Genomic DNA, 17,731 nt, shown 5'->3' with positions numbered 1-17,731 from the left:
GGTCCGCTCTTGGTGCCGAGAGAATCCGGCCAGTGGGGCGCCTAGGGTCGGGCTGGAGATCATCTGATTGGGGGACGTCGCTTGGATCGGGTGTGTGCGGGGTGGGGGTGCTCTTCGGTGGGGCTTGGTTGGGTCTCCTTGGGAGAGGCCGCATTGAAAAGTTGGGGGCTCTTTTGGGCTCTGATAGGGAGGGTCGTCAGACTTCGGCCTAGAGGGCTTTTCTGGATCCGTTGGGGGGGAGTGCCCCAGGAGTGGTTCGGCCTGATTGGGGGGAATCCGCAGGGATCGACGAGGGGTGTTTCCGGCTGGAGATGGTGTGGGGGTTTGTCCAAACTTGATGGGGGGAAGCAGCGGAGATCCGTCGGCAGGAGATGCTGCTGACCGGGGCGGAGGGCGGGAATGGGGGACAGGCTTGGCCAGACGGGCTTGGGGGAAAGGGACAGGGACCTACCTGCTTCTGTCGCAGGGTGGGCATCCTTGACTGGCTCTCTTTCACGGAGAGGCAAGCGGCCTGATTGAGGGGAATCGCTGGTCCAGCTAGGCCTGAAACGGGAGTCTGTATCTGGCTGAGCTGGATTAGGGGAGGCGGCAGGGATCATGATATCGGAACGCCTTGGGATGGTGCACCTAGGGAGGCTCAGGGACCGGACCCCCAGGCCTCGGCAGAGGATGTGGCGGAGCTTGAGGTCTCAATTTCGGGAGAAGGGGATCTGCTTGCACTGGGGAGACCACGGGGGCCAGAGGTTATCGAGGTCTGGGGCAGGGTACCTGGCTGGAGAAGTGGCTGGGCCCTCGAAACCTTAGGGCCTGCAGCCAGGGGCTGCAGAATCCCCCCACTTAGGTTGGCTGAATTGGCAGCAGCACTCCTCTGATTACACTTCCGCTGCCAACTCTTTGGGTCTCAGTCCCGTCTCACACAGAGTCCCGGTGACCGAGCCCTGACCCAGCTCCTATCCCTGCAGCTTGCCTTGCACCATGGACTGGCAGCCAGACGAGCAGGGTCTGCAGCAGGTCCTACAGCTGCTTAAAGACTCGCAGTCACCCAATACAGCCACTCAGCGAATCGTGCAGGATGTATCCTTCCTTCTGGGCCTGGGGGAACTGGGCAGACATCCGCATCCCCTGAAGGCCACAGAGGATGCGGCCCAGCCCCTAATCCCTTGGCAGAGAATTAAGGGTTAGTATTTTTGGGTCCCATTTCCAGAAGAAATGTGACTCTGGGGTTGGGGGAATGACACCTCTAGTTGGGATTCAACTTTTGTTTAGGTTCATGGTTAAAAAATTTTTTTCGATTGGTTGTTCAAAATACTTTTGAAAATAATTAAACTTAAAAAAATATATGTTTATTGATTTCAGAGAGGGAGGGAGAGAGATAGAAACATCAATGATGAGAGAGAACCATTGATTGCCTGCCTCCTGCATGTCCCCCACTGGGGAGAGCCTGCCTCCTGCATGTCCTGACTAGGAATCGAACCATGACCTGGTTTATAGGTCGACACTCAACCACTGAGCCATGCCAACCAGGCCTATACATACTTAAACTTAAAATACTTAAACCATTGGCAAGTTTCCTTTTTTGTTGTTGTTATACTCACCTAAGGATATTTTTCCATTGATTTTTGGAGAGAGTGAAAGGGGGGAGGGAGGAAGTTGAGAGAGAGAGATTGATTGGTTGCCTTCCCCACCAGGGTGGGGATTAAACCTTACAACCCATGTATATGCCCTTGACTGGGAATCAAACCTGTCTGTGTGCTGGCAAACATGCTCTCACTTCTTTTTCCCCCCCATATATTTTTATTGATTTTAGAGAGAGAGAGAGAAACATCAGCGATGAGAGAGCATCATTGATCGGCTGCCTCCTGCACGCCTCCTAGTGTGGTTCGAGCCTGGAACCCAGGCATGTGCTCTTGACAGGAATCGAACCCAGGACCCTTCAGTCTACAGGCTGATGCTCTATCCACTGAGCCAAACCAGCTAGGGCAACGCGCTCACTTCTGAGCCACACTGGCCAGGGCTTGGATTCCTTTTTTTTTTTTTTTTTTTTTTAAAGCAGACAACATTGGATTGCTAGTAAGCAGAGCCGAGTAGCAGCTGCCATCTTCACACAGAGCCAGGTCTGCTAATCCTTACCTGCTCTGGCCAGGTCTTCAAGAGTGGTGGGGAGCTCAGGGACGCTCCCTCACCTCCTGGATGAGTTTGACATGCCTGAAATACTGCATTGTTGTAGGCATGGGGATTGACAGGTGGCTGCCTGGTCCCAGAGGTCAGAGGTACTGTCAGCTACATGGTAGGGGGAAGGCCCTTGTCTCCCAAGTCCCTTAACAACCTGACAGAAACTCAAACAACTGAACCAGTTTCCCGACTTCAACAACTACCTGATCTTCGTCCTGACCAGACTCAAGTCAGAAGGTATGAGGCCCTCGATGCCCCGCCATGCAGGCTAGACCCCCACTCGCTCCCCTGTGGTCCCCTGAGCCGCAGTTCTCATCCCCCAGATGAGCCTACTCGCTCTCTCAGTGGCCTCATCCTCAAGAACAATGTGAAGGCGCATTACCAGAGCTTCCCACCGCCTGTGGCGGACTTCATCAAGCAGGAGTGTCTGAACAACATCGGCGATGCCTCATCCCTCATCCGAGCCACCATAGGTAAGGGGGTGGGGGCAGCAGGAGTCACCCTGTGATGACACCCTGAGCCCTTCCTCTCAGCCAGGAAGCATCTCAAAATGTTAAGGCTATTGATTCACCATGGATGGTAGAACTATTACTACTGCCATTTTGCAGATAAGGAAACTGAGGCACAGAGAGGTTGAGGGACTTGTCTGGTAAGTAGCAGAGCTCAGGGTGACCAGTGCAGGTCCATGCTCTGAACCACTCCTTCTTGAAATAGCCATTCTTGCTTCGGAGGCAGTCACCCAATGCCCAGAATTTTGTGTTAGGTCCTGAGGGCTCAGCAGATTAAAATCAGAGCTCCCTACCCTTGTGGAGCTTCCTGTCATTAATGAGTTGGCTTTGCCTTGGAGACTTCCTGATTCCTGGAAGGCTGCCTGAGGCAGTGAACAGAAGGATGACCACAATTTTCGAGCAGTTTATCTTAAGCCTTTTTACTATTGATAAATACATCCGTACTATTTGTTACTGACTTACATTTCCCCCCAGTTTTATTGAGGTTAGTTGACATATAATGACTTACATTTTTGTTTCTTTAAAATCTTTGTCAACTCTTAAAACTTGCTTTTAAAAGGGTGTTGTATATAACTATTTTAAGTGAAAAGACAGATGCGCTTACCCTAAGGTAGCGGTTCTCAACCTGTGGGTCGCGATCCCTTTGGGGGTTGAAGGATTCTTTCACAGGGGTCGCCTAAGACCATCGGAAAACATATAATTACATATTGTTTTTGTGATTAATCACTATGCTTTAATTATGTTCAATTTGTAACAAGGAAATTGGAGGTCACCACAACATGAACTGTATTAAAGCGTTTCGGCCTTAGGAAGATTGAGAACCACTGCCCTAAGGGAAGGTAGTCTTAAAATGAAATAAAGACAGAAAAATAGTATAAAATTGGAGATAGATGCTGGGGCCTACCACAAGATCAGCCCTGGCTTTTGTTAAGAGACTCATAGCCCCAGCAATACACCCTCACTCCCCACATGCCAGCAGAAGGATCTGAATTCACCAAGTGCATTCTGGGTGTCAGGCTCTGCTCTGGATACTTGATTTACGTCACTGAAGTTTCCCAGTAGCCCTGGTAGGCTGATGGTCTTCGTTCCCATTGAGGCATAGAAAGGTTAGGTGATGTGGCCAGCGTCACACAGACAGGGATGGGGCTGCGACTGCATTCACAGTCTACGTCAGGGAGCACCTTTACTAGCAGAGCTGTAAGCCAGGGTCATCCGGAGTGTTGGCATTGGCAGCAGCTTCCCCTAGGAAAGACTGCCACCTCCTGGCTTTAAGTATTATCTCTGCACTGACATCACCCATGTTCAGCCCAGCTGCCAAACCCCTGTACTGCCCTCATCCTTCGTTCAGATGCCTACTGCAGGTTGGACTTGGGTTTCCAGTAAGCAGTACGAGGTCTCAGGAAGCCTGTGGCCCTCTTGGCCCTGCCCCTCCCAGCCCTCACCTCCTTCTGCTCAGGCCCTGTGGTTCCTTATCCATCTGTAATCTCTCCAGGCATGCCCCTGCCCTCAGGCCTTTGTACCTGCCATTCTCTGCCTGGGATGCTCTTTACCCAGGGACCCGCTTCCTCATTTCCTTCAGGCCTTTGCTCAGATATCAAGATGTCACTTGGAGGAGGCTCTGGACATGCAGTTTTAAGTTGCTACCCTCGTCCTCAGCTCTTGCTAGCCATCTTCTCTGCTTTATTTCCCCCTTTAGCTCTTGGCATATACCCTCCCAGGTTTTTTGCAGGTTTATGTTGACCCAGCAGCCTCCCTCACTAGACAGACAGCTCCTGTGGGCGGGGACTTTGTATTTAGTTCTGTGCTGCATCCCGAGACCTGGAACTGAGCTGATTTACAGTAAGGCTCAGAGGATCTCAAAAGGTGTGTGGGGCTCACAGGGAGAGCATCCTGAGAGTGGCAGGGAGAACTGGGGTGCCGAGCAAGTCCACCTGCACCCAGCCTGAGGCAGCGTCCTTTCCTGGCCGCCCAGGCATTCTCATCACCACCATCGCTTCCAAGGGTGAGCTGCAGATGTGGCCTGAGCTGCTGCCCCAGCTGTGCAACCTGCTCAACTCGGAGGATTACAACACATGTGAGGTAGGCCATGGGCCATGGCCCCCCACCCCCTGCCCCCAAGTGGGAATCAGGACTGGACCTAGACCCGCATCCATGTATGTTCCTCACTATTTCAGGGAGCCTTTGGCGCCCTGCAGAAGATCTGTGAAGACTCGTCTGAGCTCCTGGATAGCGATGCCCTCAACAGACCCCTCAACATCATGATCCCCAAGTTCCTGCAGTTCTTCAAGCACTGCAGCCCCAAGATCCGGTGGGTGCAGCTCCCCAGGGGTCTGCAGGGGGCCTGGAATAGGCAGGGCGGGGGTGACCCACATGCCCACTCCCTGCCAGGTCCCATGCCATCGCCTGTGTGAACCAGTTCATCATGGACCGGGCCCAGGCGCTGATGGACAACATTGACACTTTCATTGAGGTGGGCTGCCAGGCTGGGGGTGAGCAGGGTGAGGGCCAGGGTCCCTGCTGCGGCTGACCCTCCCCTCCCTGCAGCACCTGTTTGCCCTGGCTGTGGACGATGACCCCGAGGTGCGGAAGAATGTGTGCCGTGCCCTGGTGATGCTGCTGGAAGTGCGAATCGACAGGCTTATCCCCCACATGCATAGCATCATCCAGGTGTGCACACCCAGGCCAGCCTGGGTGGGTGCTGTGGGGCTGGGGGCACAGCGGGTATCACCCCCAGCTGGGCAGGGCCTTCAAGCTTTTCTCACTCCACTCCCCTAGTATATGCTGCAGAGGACCCAGGACCATGACGAGAATGTGGCCCTTGAGGCCTGTGAGTTCTGGCTGACGCTGGCCGAACAGCCCATCTGCAAGGACGTCCTGGCCTCCCACCTGGTCCAGTGAGTGTCTCTCCTGTGTGCTGTCCCACCCCAGCCTCCACCTTTCCTGTTTCAGCTTACTTTTTATACCTGCACACACTTTTGTTCAGTTTTTATTGATTTCAGAGGGGAAGGAAGAGGGAGAGAGAAGTATCGATGATGAAAGCGAATCACTGATTGGCTGCCTCCTGCTTGTCCCATACTTGGGATCCAGCCCACAACCCAGGCGTGTGCCCTGATCAGGAATTATAGGTCTACATTTAACCACTGGGCAACACTCGCTGGGTGCCTGCATATATTTTGGAAGATATGAAAGTAGCTTTAGTGACTTAAAAGTTAGTTAAGTTATAGATGGAATAAATGAGAAGTCAAGAGAGGCTTTAGGCATAGTTGGGTCCAGGTGCTCAAAGGATGTGAAAGGCAGCTGTCTAGTCTCAGATCTACTTCCTCTCCATTGGCTTTGTTCTCAGGCATGACCTTCCCTCCTGGCTGTGGCCTTCTACAGCTTTACAGCTTAGGAACCTCTGAAAAAGAATTCCCTCTTGACCAGTATCTCCAGCAAAACTCCTAGGGTCAGCTTGGATCACTCACCTGTCCCCAAGTCAGCGAAGACTAATCACAGTTTCCAATCCCAAGGTACATGGGCGCCAGCGGATGGGGCTGGCTGCCTTGCCTGTTTGCTCCCCTCACCTGGCCCCATCCCAGGGAAGTTCCTGGTGACTGGGCCACATGTCCCTGCCTTAGGAGAACTAGGGGTCAGGCACTGTTCTAAGCTCAGTGTATTCAGCGGTGTCCAGGTCTGGGTCAAGAGCCTTCCTGTGGAGCCAGGAGTGGTGTCAGCTCTGTGCCTGTCACAGTGGGTAGCTCCCATTAAGGGAAATGAAGGGATGCGGGGCCAGCAGAATCACTGTGCGCTCTACAGTCTGCCCTTGACACTCCCATCTGTACCTCTGCTTTCCTCTTGCCCAGGCTTTCAATCCCCCCAGGGCACCCTGCCTCCCAGTGAATAACCTCTCTCCCAACAGGCTGATCCCTATCCTGGTGAATGGGATGAAGTACTCGGAAATTGACATTATCCTGCTCAAGGTCAGCGGGGCTGACCACCGGGCACAGGCAGGCGGGTGAGGGCGGTGGGGGGTTGGGGCTGGCTCTGGTGGTGCTTAGTGGTTTGTCTGGCCTACAGGGAGATGTGGAAGAGGACGAGGCAGTCCCCGACAGCGAGCAGGACATTAAGCCCCGCTTCCACAAGTCGCGCACTGTGACACTGCCCCACGAGGCCGAGAGGCCTGACGGCTCGGAGGATGCTGAGGACGACGATGATGATGACGCTTTATCGGACTGGAATCTGAGTGCGTGGCCCGGCAGGAGGGGTGGCGGGCGGTGGGGCTGGAAGGTGAGGAGAAACTTACTTGGAGCAGATCATGAAGATCACCCTAATCGTGATCTCTGACCTGGGGGTATGGTGGAGGAGACCCTGCCTGATGGGCTTCCCTGAGCCTGCCTCCCCCTCCCCACAATTTTCCTTCCTGTCCCAGGAAAGTGCTCCGCGGCTGCACTGGATGTCTTGGCCAATGTCTTCCGGGAGGAACTATTGCCCCACCTCCTTCCCCTGCTCAAGGGCCTCCTCTTTCACCCTGAATGGGTCGTCAAGGAGTCGGGCATCCTAGTGCTGGGCGCCATCGCCGAAGGTGAGTGCCCTGGCTGTACTGACTGCCTGACCTCTGACCCTTGTGCTAGCATGAGACGGGCTGGCCTAGGCGGAGCTGCCTGGGGGCAGAGAGTGGTGATGGAACTCATCCCTGAGTTCCCTCCAGAGGCCTGCTCAGCCTCTCCAGACAGATCTGGGATTTGAATCTTACCCTCAGCCTATGAGCCTTAAAGGAACCCCAAACCCTGAAATGCAAACCCTCTCCTTAATTCTCATGGATATGCAATTCTTTGAGGCTGTAGCATAATTATAGCTACAACAATAATGTCACTTCCGCAGTGCATGTCCCGTGGCAGGCAGCCTGTTCTATGGGCTCAGTCCAACCTAATGAGATGGGATTCATAGATGGGGACACTAAGGTACAGAGGGATGTACATCACCTCCCCAGTTACCCAGGGTGCAGCTGAGCCTCAAACCTGCTCCCTGGCTGCGGGGCTGGCCTGCCAGAATGAGAAGTGTGCCGTGGTCGTGTTTCTACAAATTCACATGGTGGGCTATTACTGATGTGGCTTTCGAGCGCGCTTTGTCCTGATGGAATGTACAGCTTGAATGAACCAGAGGGCTTTTCGAGTCTGTTACCGGCCTCACTTGTGACTGTCTCAGCATCCAGGCCTGTCCTAAAAAATAAGTTCAGCTCTGGCTGGTTTGTCTGGGTGGATAGCGCATCAGCCTGCGGACTGAAGGGCCTGGGTTCGGTTTTCCAGTCAAGGGCACGTGCCCAGGTTGCGCACTGGATCCCCAGTGGACGCACGCAGGAGGCAGCTGATCATTGATTCTCTTTTCATTGATATTTCTATCTCTCTCGCCCTCTCCCTTCCTCTCTGAAATTAATAAAAATTTTAAAAAATTAAGATAAGCTCAGGAGCCCTCACCCTGGAGAGCTTTCAAAATTTATCTAAGGATAGGTTCCCTCACATTAGGTATTCTACATATTCATGAAGAAGAGCTGGAGGAACTAACATCAAGCCAGTAAAAAAGGGTCTCTTGTCTTAGATTATTAGGGGGTGTGCCATTATCTGTGTTCTCTAATTAAAAGAGCGTTGATCTATGAACCAGGAGGTCAGGGTACATGCCCAGGTTATAGGTGTGAGCCCGAGTAGGGGTCATGCCAGGGGCAGCTGATCAATGATTATCTCTCATATTGATGTTTCTCTCTCCCTCTCCCTTCCTTTCTCTGAAATCAATAAAAACATACTTAAGAGAAAAAGATAGCCCTGGCCAGTTTGCCTCAGTGGTAGAGCATCAGCTCGGGGACCGAGGAGTTTCGGTTTTATTCCCATCCCTGGTGGTTGGTAGGGGCTTGCGAGAAAGGCAACCAATTGATATGTGTCTCACGTTGATGTAAGACATACTCATGGTTTTTTAAAAAAAAGGAAGATGGAAAATAGAGAAAGAAATATCACAAACATCCAGGAAAAGTTTCAAAAGAAACCTGTGTGGTCACTTCCCACAAAGCCTGAGTGAGTGTGCAGCCTGGTCATCTGTGAATTAGTGAGTGACCATGTTGAGGTGGAGCTGGTGGCAAAGAAAGGTTTGCCCTGTTGTGGCCTCCCCTCCTGACCCTACTTTTCACTGACTCAAACTTTTTTCACTACTGACTTTAGAGAGGAAGAGAGAAACATTGATGTGTTGTCCCACTTATTTATGCATTCATTGGTTGATTCTTTTTGTTGTTAATCCTCATCTGAGGATATTTTTCCATTGATTTTTAGAAAGGGTGGGAGGAAGGAAAGGAGGAAAAGTGGGTGTGGAGAGAGAGAGAAACATCCATGTGAGAGACACATCAATTGGCTGCCTCCTGCCCCTGCCGCAACCTGGGCTGGAAATTCAACCTACAATCCAGGTATGTGTCCTTTATCGGGAATCGAACCCATGATCTTTGGGGCACGGACTGACTCTAACCACTGAGTCACAGCCCAGGGCCATTGGTTGATTCTTTTTTTTAAAAAAAATATATTTTTATTGATTTTTTACAGAGAGGAAGGGAGAGGGATAGAGAGTTAGAAACATTGATCAGATGCCTCCTGCACACTGCCTACTGGGGATGTGCCCGCAACTAAGGTACATGCCCTTGACCAGAATCAAACCTGGGACCCTGCAGGCCGACGCTTTATCCACTGAGCCAAACCGGTTAGAGCAATTGGTTGATTCTTGTATATGCCCTGATGGGAGATGGATCACATAACCTTGGCATATTAGGACGCTGCTCTAACCAACTGACCTACTCGGTCAGGACTCTGAGCTAGTTATTTAACCTCTGAGCCTCAGTTTACCCATCTGACAGGTTTGGCTGATCCTCTCCCCTAAAGAGTGGGTGTGGCTGGGCTGAACTGGACTCAGGATTGTCCCTGTGCTGTCCTTCAGGCTGTATGCAGGGCATGGTACCCTACCTTCCCGAGCTGATCCCACACCTCATCCAGTGCCTGTCGGACAAGAAGGCCCTGGTTCGTTCCATTGCCTGCTGGACGCTGAGTCGCTACGCCCACTGGGTGGTCAGCCAGCCGCCAGACATGCACCTCAAGCCTCTGATGACAGAACTGCTCAAGCGCATCCTAGATGGCAACAAGAGGGTGCAGGAGGCAGCCTGCAGGTGACCCCTGGCCCCTGGCCCCCCAGTCCTTACCCCCTGCACCGCTGGCTGCCATCCGGGAAGTGATGACACTCATTACCTCTGATATTCGCTGATTTCTAACGTATTCGTACTGGCTGATCCCGGGTGCTCTATCTGCTTCTGGCCCAGCCGCCACCTGTAGATGCCCACTGAGCCCCTTCTCCCCTTCTAGTGCCTTTGCCACCCTGGAGGAGGAGGCCTGCACAGAGCTGGTGCCCTACCTCAGCTATATCCTGGACACTCTTGTTTTTGCCTTTGGCAAGTACCAGCATAAGAACCTGCTCATCCTCTATGATGCCATCGGCACCCTGGCTGACTCTGTGGGCCACCATCTCAACCAGCCGGTGAGACCCCACAGCACCTCCCTCTTCCCGATTCCCTGCTTACCTCTGGCATCCAGGGACCTGGCGGCGACCCCGTGTTGCACACCAGGGACATGGCCATGACCTCGACAGGTAGACAGAGCCCTGGCCCCTGCCCTCGCCCTTTCCCAGTCTAGTGGGGGAGACACACAGTTATGAAACAGCATGGTAAGTGCTGTGCTGGGAGCTCAGGGGCCTGCGGGTACCAGGAGGCTGGCCCAGGCTCCTGAAGGGGCAGTGGTAGATAGGGCAGGGCTTGGGATGGGTGAGAAGAACTGGTGGTCTGGCTGGATGGCCAGGCCTTGCAGGATCCCATGAGACACAGTGGGGAGCCAGGCCTCATTGCTCAGGCAATAGATGTTCATGGGTCATAGGGAGCCCTGTTGGTTCCCAGACTGCCACGTCTGCCCAGAGAACCCCAACTTCCTGCTCCCCCTCCAGGAATACATCCAGAAGCTGATGCCTCCGCTCATCCAGAAGTGGAACGAGCTCAAGGATGAAGACAAGGACCTCTTTCCTCTGCTGGAGGTGGGTGGGCTTCAGGCTCCCTCCCACAGTCCTGCCCCACCCCACCCAAGTTCACCTCTCCTGCCTTCCTCCCACCAGTGTCTGTCATCCGTGGCCACTGCCCTGCAGAGCGGCTTCCTGCCCTACTGCGAGCCTGTCTACCAGCGCTGCGTCACCCTAGTGCAGAAGACACTGGCCCAGGCCATGGTGAGCACCCATCTGCCCGCTCCTCCGCTGCTGCTCCAGCCCTGGCCTACCGCCCTCACCGTCCCGCCTACCCCTCTGCCCAGATGTATACCCAGCACCCTGAGCAGTACGAGGCTCCCGATAAGGACTTTATGATCGTGGCACTAGACCTGCTCAGCGGCCTGGCCGAGGGCCTGGGTGGCCACGTGGAGCAGCTGGTGGCCCGAAGCAACATCATGACACTGCTGTTCCAGTGCATGCAGGTGGGTGGGCACCCTTCGCAGACCTCTCACAGTGATGACACCGAACAGCCTTTGTGGGCCACCCTGGGGGGTCAGGGTCCCCAAGGACATCCGGGAAAGGGGGCCTATTAAAAAAACTTATAATTCTTTTAAAAAGGCATTTGATTAAGACATGAGTACAAACGCATTTTCAAGGCAACAATGTAGAAAACTTAGAAGTAGAAAATAGAAAACGTGAAAGCACAGCCCCTTCCCCATCACCCCAGCCCACGTATCAGCAGTTACGTGTGCCCCTTCCTTCTGCAGCAGTGCCCTGAGCAAGGCACTGGCTCACACGGCCCCTGAGCCCTGGTGTATGTGGGGGCCCGCAGCCTTGGTGCTGGGAAGTGGAAGGGTTAGGCTGTGTTCCTGGGACTGCTCCCCTAGCTGCCCTGAGCTGAGGGATTAGTTGGGACCCCAGCTGGTAGAGGGGAGGGGAGCCGTGCCATGCTGACCCTGCTCTGACCCCCAGGACTCGATGCCTGAAGTTCGGCAGAGCTCCTTTGCCCTCCTGGGAGATCTCACCAAAGCCTGCTTCATCCATGTCAAGCCCTGTATTGGTACGACACCCATCTCTTCCTCACCTCACAACCCCGCCCTGGCCTCAAGTGATGGAACAATGACCAGGGAGGACTGTGACCGAACTAGGATGTGTTCGTACTGTCTGATGGGGCCCACCCAGCCCGGTCCGGGAGCTCACCCTGCGGGTCCTCCTGCTCAACACTCCTCTTTTCCCCCACCAGCTGAGTTCATGCCCATCCTGGGCACCAACCTGAACCCTGAGTTCATCTCAGTCTGCAACAATGCCACGTGGGCCATTGGCGAGATCTGCATGCAGATGGGTGAGTGCCCTGCAGGTGGGCAGGCTCTGCCCTCCCCATTGACCTGTTCCTGGCCTGGAGCCTGGCTCTGAGTGACAGGTCCCCTTGAGAGGGTGCTGGTGCTCCTTGAGGAAGGCTCCCATGGGCCAGGGGCAAGTGGGTACCTCTGAGCATTTTCATGAGATGGGCCGAATGGCTGAAAGGCCATCTGTGATTGGCTTCTGTAAAGAGGCAGGACAGGAGCCTTGTTCTAATTGGACAATTTGCCACCTCCCCACCCCAAATGCAGTTCCACAGGGATTGGTAGGGAGACTTTGGCAGCTTCCCCTCTCCCCGCAAAGGAGCTGGCCATCTGGCCTCACCTTGGTGTTCATCAGTGACTCCAGGGAAGCTTCTGGTGTTTAGAGGGTGTGGATCTACCTCTGGTTGGCTATGGTCCTGGCCCAGGAACCGGCTAAAGGTTTTTTGCTCTGTCACTAGATGTGCTTGGCCAGTATCTAGATGCAACTGTGGTGGGTGGCATGGGTGGCGGGGGCTGTGTGTGGCTCTGACTGTCTGCTCCCCCAGGGGCAGAGATGCAGCCCTACGTGCAGATGGTCCTCAACAACCTGGTGGAGATCATTAACCGGCCCAACACACCCAAGACCCTGCTGGAAAACACAGGTGGGCGCCAGGTCTGGCTGCTGCCCCCTTGCTCGCCTCCTGGAGGTGGGCTTCGTGGCTGGGAGTATAGTTAAGTGGCCTGGGGAAGAAACAGGGAAGGTATCTGGAAGGACCTGGAAGGGGTTCTGGGAGGTGAGGCAAGAAAGCTAATGCTGGCTTCCAGGGAAGACCCAAGCGGGGCCGAGCTCCAGGCCCTGGTGGCTGGCAGGAGCTATTCCCCTGTGGCCCGTGGGACGGGGCTTGGTGCCTGGTGCCAGAGGCCCCCCCATGTACTGTCCCGGGGCCACTCGGGGTTGCAGGTCGCCTGATGAGTCCCTCTGCCATTCCAGCCATTACCATCGGCCGCCTGGGCTACGTGTGCCCACAGGAGGTGGCACCCATGCTGCAGCAGTTCATCCGGCCTTGGTGTGTGCTCATCTGTGTGGGGCCTACCGTATGGTGGGCCGGGCGGCAGAGTGGGTGGGACAGGCCCAATCCGTTCCCTTGCCTGTGTCCACCCAGCCCTGCTCACCCTCAGATGCACGTCCCAGCCCCATCACCCTCTGACCCCTTGCTTCCTCCATGCCCCGTAGACACAAGGCCCACCCCAGCCCCTCTACCCACTGTTCCTATGGATGCCCCTCCTGCCCCACCCCTGCCGGCTGATTCCCCCCTGCTCACCTTCCCCACAGGTGCACATCCCTCAGGAACATCAGGGACAATGAGGAGAAGGACTCAGCCTTCCGAGGCATCTGCATGATGATAGGCGTCAACCCCGGGGGCGTCGTGCAGGTTGGGGCGGCTGGGCTCTGAGGGAAGGCACTGGGGCTGGGCTCGGGCGGCCCCTCACATGGGATCCGTCACATTTCAGGACTTTATTTTCTTCTGCGATGCTGTAGCCTCCTGGGTGAGCCCTAAGGATGACCTTCGGGACATGTTTTATAAGGTGAGGCTCCTGCTTCGCCCTGATGTAGTCCCAAGAGGTGGCAGGGGAAGGCTCTCTGGGGAGAGGCTGAGTTCATCTGCTCTGTTCTGGTGTCCAACCTCCCCGGCCCGCAGATTCTCCATGGCTTCAAAGACCAAGTTGGAGAGGAAAACTGGCAGCAGTTCTCAGAGCAGTTCCCGCCGTTGCTCAAGGAGAGGTTGGCTGCCTTCTACGGAGTCTAGAGGAGCATTGAGACTGCCGGTGAGGAGGCTGCATGTAGGGGCTGGTGCTGTCATCCGGGCTGAGGGAGCACAGGCCCTGATTCTTCCTCTCCCTGCAGGTTTCTGTCTGCGTCGTCATCGGAGGGTGGCTGGGGAGCACACCGCGTCCGGAAGTTGCCGTGCCCTGGTCGAGGGGGGTTAGGGAGGAGTGAGTGGGACCCAAATCCAGATGCCTTCCCTGCCCATCTACCTGCCATGCCTGGCCTGGGTGGCCGCAGTGGTGGGCAGGTGGGTGGGGCCTCCACACTCATCCTACAAATGGGAGGGGGGTGGGACTTCTTGGCAGCAAGGGCCCTGTTCTCTAAGTAGGGTCACCACAGGCAGCCCACATGGGCCAGCCATGTGGGGGGGAAGAATCAACACCGCCGACCGAATCAGCTTAGGGTGAGGCAGGGGGAAAGCAGGCGGGGAGGGGGGGTCCCTGTAGAGGTGCGTACACACACGTACACACGTGGCTACACGCATGTGTGGGCGCTGCAGCCAGCTAGGCTGGGTCAGCTGCCCCACCATTTCCCTGACTGCATGGAGACAGTAGAATTAGTGAACCCCTGAGTTAACCCATGAGGCCTTCCGTGTAACCTGCATCTAGAGTTTAAGACGCTTCAGCCGTTTTACCAGAATTGATGATGATTGGGGAGGGCTGGGTGGGTTGGGGTCCTTTGCAGGGAACCCAGGGCGGGATAAGAGGATGGCCACCTTGGGGCTGCCCTGTCAGCACACACACACACTTTGACCTGCTCAGCACACTTCTGCCAGCTCTATGGCAGCCGCAGCCCCCATGTCCCTCTCCTTGCCTCATCCCAGCCAGAAGAGTGGGGACCAGAGGAGTGGCTAGGGCTGGCCAGAGGTCTCCCTTCCTCCCTCGCTTGTGCTCCAGTGACATGAAGACACTGGGCTGGGGCCTTTTTCTGGAAGAGAGCTGCAGTGGCCAGAGTGGCTGACACCTACCCCTGCCTCTCTCCATAAGCGTGTCCATTTAAAGGGCAGTCTATTTCTCTGTGCTCCAGAGAGCCCTCCTCAAGTTCCAGACCCAAGTTTTTATAATAAGGGCTGGGGCATTTAATTGATGTTGATGAGACAAAAGCTTATGCTTTGCCAGCAAGAAGGAAAGCAAGGGCTTAGAGGAGTGGTGAGGCCCTGAGTCTTCCTGTTCATCACTGCTCCCAGTGGCCCCAAGAGCCTACCAGATTGGGGCAGTGATTCTAGGGATCCTTCTGGGGTTGGCCAGGGGTGTGGTCACAGTGAGAGAGGATCCCCTAGAACTAGAGGGAATGTGATTCTGAGTTGGCCTAGAAATGAAGCTGGGCCCTGCGGCCCTCCTAATGTTTTCTTTTTCCTCCTCCCCTGCTTTTTACTTTAGGGGTCCCTTTAGGGGCTTTGGGGGGGCTGATGATTCCTGCATCTTGGGGCCTGCTCCATCCATCCCACTGGGTTCTTGGACCCTACCCCCATCATAGTCCTGTGTCTTCTCAGACAGGGTCAGGCCCTGCCTCTATTCCAAGGGGCACTTGGTGCACATTCCATAAACTCAGCTGGTTCCCCCTCCCCCTTGAAACTCCAGCAGGTCTCTGGAAGCCATTTGTAAAAAAGAAAAAAGAAAAAAAAATTTTAATACCATTTAATTTCCTGGTAATTCCAATTCTTTGGAGCAGCCTCTGCTGGGTCTTGGGGTGTGTGGATTGGATTGGCTGGCTGATGGGTTGGGAACTACTCCACCCAGAATGAGGGTCTCCAATTGCCTTCAGGGAAGTGGGACTCTGGTTCATTGTCTTATTTTTTTTTAACTATTTAATTTTAATTTATTTTTGGTTGATTTTTGCACAACGAAGGTGTAGCTTCTCAACCTCCCCTGTCCTGGGCTGTGGACCCTGACTGGCCTCGATCCACAGTCCCACCTGCTCCCATGTCCCTCTTTCCCCTTCACCCTCTTCCTCCTGCGGGCTCCAGGGTCTGTCCATTTGTTACTGTGCTGTGCTGGGGATTGGCGCCGAGGTGGCGTGAGATTCCACTTGTGTAGAACTTTGTTGAGTAAAGATCAGTTTCTTGTGAAACCTCGGTCTCCACCCGGCCTCCTGTGTCCTTGTCTTTGGCAGTAGAGATGTTGGAAGGAACCGGGAAGCTTTAAGAATGGGGGTGCACAAGATTCAGGAAATAATTGGGGGAGTGGGAAAGGAACTAAGCAATAACAAGGGATATTACTTGGGAGCCTCAGTTTTCCTCCCCGTAGAATGGTTAGGTTAAACGTGAAAGGTAAAGATTAAATGTAATAAATACATGGAGTGCATTCTCTCAGCCATAATTACAGCTCACTGAATGTCCTGAGCTCACTAAAGGGGAACCATTAATATTGTAGTCTAGGTTCAAGATCCCCACCTGCCTTAGACTAAACTGACTTCCACACTGGGTAGCTGGGCATGTGTTATACAAAGTGCTGAGGTCCCAGAAAACTTCAGTGTTGTTGTTCATAGATTCCAAAGAAATAGCCCGGAGGACTGGCTGTGAAAGACATAGGTTTATTAGGACTTACATGCGCACCTGTGGTGTCAACCAATGAAGATGAATTGCTAAGTCCCATCAGCCTGTGCACAGGTAGCACCAGGGGCGGCTGGCTGGTGCTTTATAGAGTACAGAAAAATGGAGGGGGATGTGCCTATCTGAAATCAAAACACTAGCTGTTTACAATTCAGGCTCACATCTAAAAAAGCTTCTCTTTGGCTGTTCTTAGCCTGAGTTGCTGGCCAGGTTCCCAAGGTCTCACAGTCCGCTTACAGATGGCCCTCACTGTATTTCCCAGGGTGGCAGGGGGAGTTGGAACATGCGGAGGGGCCCATGTTCCCATTTGCCATATGGCAAGTTAGACATTTTTGTAGAAAGTTTGGCCCAGCACCAGGCCTGAGGGAGGTAGGTAAGATAGCGTCAATTACTAAGGCAAGTGAGAAACTGCTGGGCTCTCCAGAGGGGCAAGCCTCAATAAAATGTGGCAACCTCAGTATGGCCCAGGATCACCTGCACCAACCTGGGGAAATGCGGACACATCCGACATGAACTCATGTGTACACTTCAGTGAGGGGAAACTATAAACAAGGAAGCAGTGACATGTCCCTTAGAGAGACAGCGGGAGGGGAGAGGACACCGGGAGACAGTAGCGATCTCACAGTAGGTGCTCTGGGGAGATAATGCTTGGACAAAGCGTGGATACGAGGAGCCTGGCGGAGGGTAGTGTTGTGCTGTCACTGCCTGGCTCAAAGGCTCCCAGTCAGGTGCTGTTTTTATCGGCATGATTCACTTGTGTTCCACGAAGCCCCTGCAGTGTAACCGCATGTTTCTAGCTGCGGAAGGAGAGAGGAGTTCGAGTCACCGCCCCAGACAACCCGGAAAAGGGCTTTGCTTTTCTAATTGGTGCGGTGTCACCCGGAGGCCGCGGTTTTCAAACCAGAGCCGGCTGGCCTGCGTCGGCACCACCGGAGGTGCAGGAACCGCCCTGACCGGTTTGGCTCAGTGGATAGAGCGGCGGCCTGCGGACTGAAGGGTCCCAGGTTCAATTCCGGTCAAGGGCATGTACCTGGGTTGCGGGCACATCCCCAGTAAGGGGTGTGCAGGAGGCAGCTGATCGATGTTCCTCTCTCATCAATGTTTCTAACTCTCTATCCCTCTCCCTTCCTCTCTGTAAAAAGTCAATAAATATTTTAAAAAATAAAAATAAAAAACACAGGAAGCAGAAGTCTGCATGTTCCAGGCCTACGCAGCTCCAGAGCGAGACCCCCGGGGCAGGAGGGGGCGAGGCGGGTGTCAGCATCCAGCCAGGTTCACGCGGGCCGCTCACTTCCGGCCGGCGCCTTGACGTCATCAGGCA

At 54.3% G+C, this 17,731-nt stretch overlaps 1 protein-coding gene across 5 annotated transcripts in view; it reads left to right on the top strand.

Moving 5' to 3' along the window:
- Positions 1 to 15,929, top strand: part of TNPO2 (transportin 2) — a 16,404-nt gene extending 475 nt beyond the window's left edge. The window contains exons 1-25 of one of the 5 annotated variants that reach the window (XM_015566867.1): positions 7 to 90; positions 963 to 1,074; positions 2,334 to 2,409; positions 2,496 to 2,645; positions 4,654 to 4,760; positions 4,856 to 4,989; positions 5,070 to 5,151; positions 5,226 to 5,348; positions 5,457 to 5,575; positions 6,580 to 6,640; positions 6,738 to 6,903; positions 7,090 to 7,242; positions 9,627 to 9,852; positions 10,046 to 10,217; positions 10,677 to 10,763; positions 10,842 to 10,949; positions 11,033 to 11,191; positions 11,682 to 11,769; positions 11,953 to 12,051; positions 12,598 to 12,693; positions 13,023 to 13,098; positions 13,365 to 13,464; positions 13,544 to 13,618; positions 13,732 to 13,858; positions 13,938 to 15,929. In XM_015566867.1, coding sequence (XP_015422353.1) covers positions 976 to 1,074; positions 2,334 to 2,409; positions 2,496 to 2,645; positions 4,654 to 4,760; positions 4,856 to 4,989; positions 5,070 to 5,151; positions 5,226 to 5,348; positions 5,457 to 5,575; positions 6,580 to 6,640; positions 6,738 to 6,903; positions 7,090 to 7,242; positions 9,627 to 9,852; positions 10,046 to 10,217; positions 10,677 to 10,763; positions 10,842 to 10,949; positions 11,033 to 11,191; positions 11,682 to 11,769; positions 11,953 to 12,051; positions 12,598 to 12,693; positions 13,023 to 13,098; positions 13,365 to 13,464; positions 13,544 to 13,618; positions 13,732 to 13,839 — 2,664 coding nt within the window. In that variant the 5' untranslated portion in view covers positions 7 to 90; positions 963 to 975 and the 3' untranslated portion in view covers positions 13,840 to 13,858; positions 13,938 to 15,929. Of the gene's footprint in view, positions 1 to 6; positions 91 to 962; positions 1,075 to 2,333; positions 2,410 to 2,495; positions 2,646 to 4,653; positions 4,761 to 4,855; positions 4,990 to 5,069; positions 5,152 to 5,225; positions 5,349 to 5,456; positions 5,576 to 6,579; positions 6,641 to 6,737; positions 6,904 to 7,089; positions 7,243 to 9,626; positions 9,853 to 10,045; positions 10,218 to 10,676; positions 10,764 to 10,841; positions 10,950 to 11,032; positions 11,192 to 11,681; positions 11,770 to 11,952; positions 12,052 to 12,597; positions 12,694 to 12,992; positions 13,099 to 13,364; positions 13,465 to 13,543; positions 13,619 to 13,731; positions 13,859 to 13,937 lie in introns of those variants that run through there. The other 4 variants (XM_006768199.2, XM_006768200.2, XM_015566868.1 and 1 more) reach the window with 4 other exon arrangements.
- Positions 15,930 to 17,731: the final 1,802 nt, after the last annotated feature.

This window comes from Myotis davidii, unplaced genomic scaffold (assembly GCF_000327345.1).
Source record: "Myotis davidii unplaced genomic scaffold, ASM32734v1 scaffold543, whole genome shotgun sequence".
NCBI lineage: Eukaryota > Metazoa > Chordata > Mammalia > Chiroptera > Vespertilionidae > Myotis > Myotis davidii.
The sequence above is the reverse complement of the archived record's forward strand: the minus strand, read 5'-3'. Positions and strand labels throughout refer to the sequence as shown.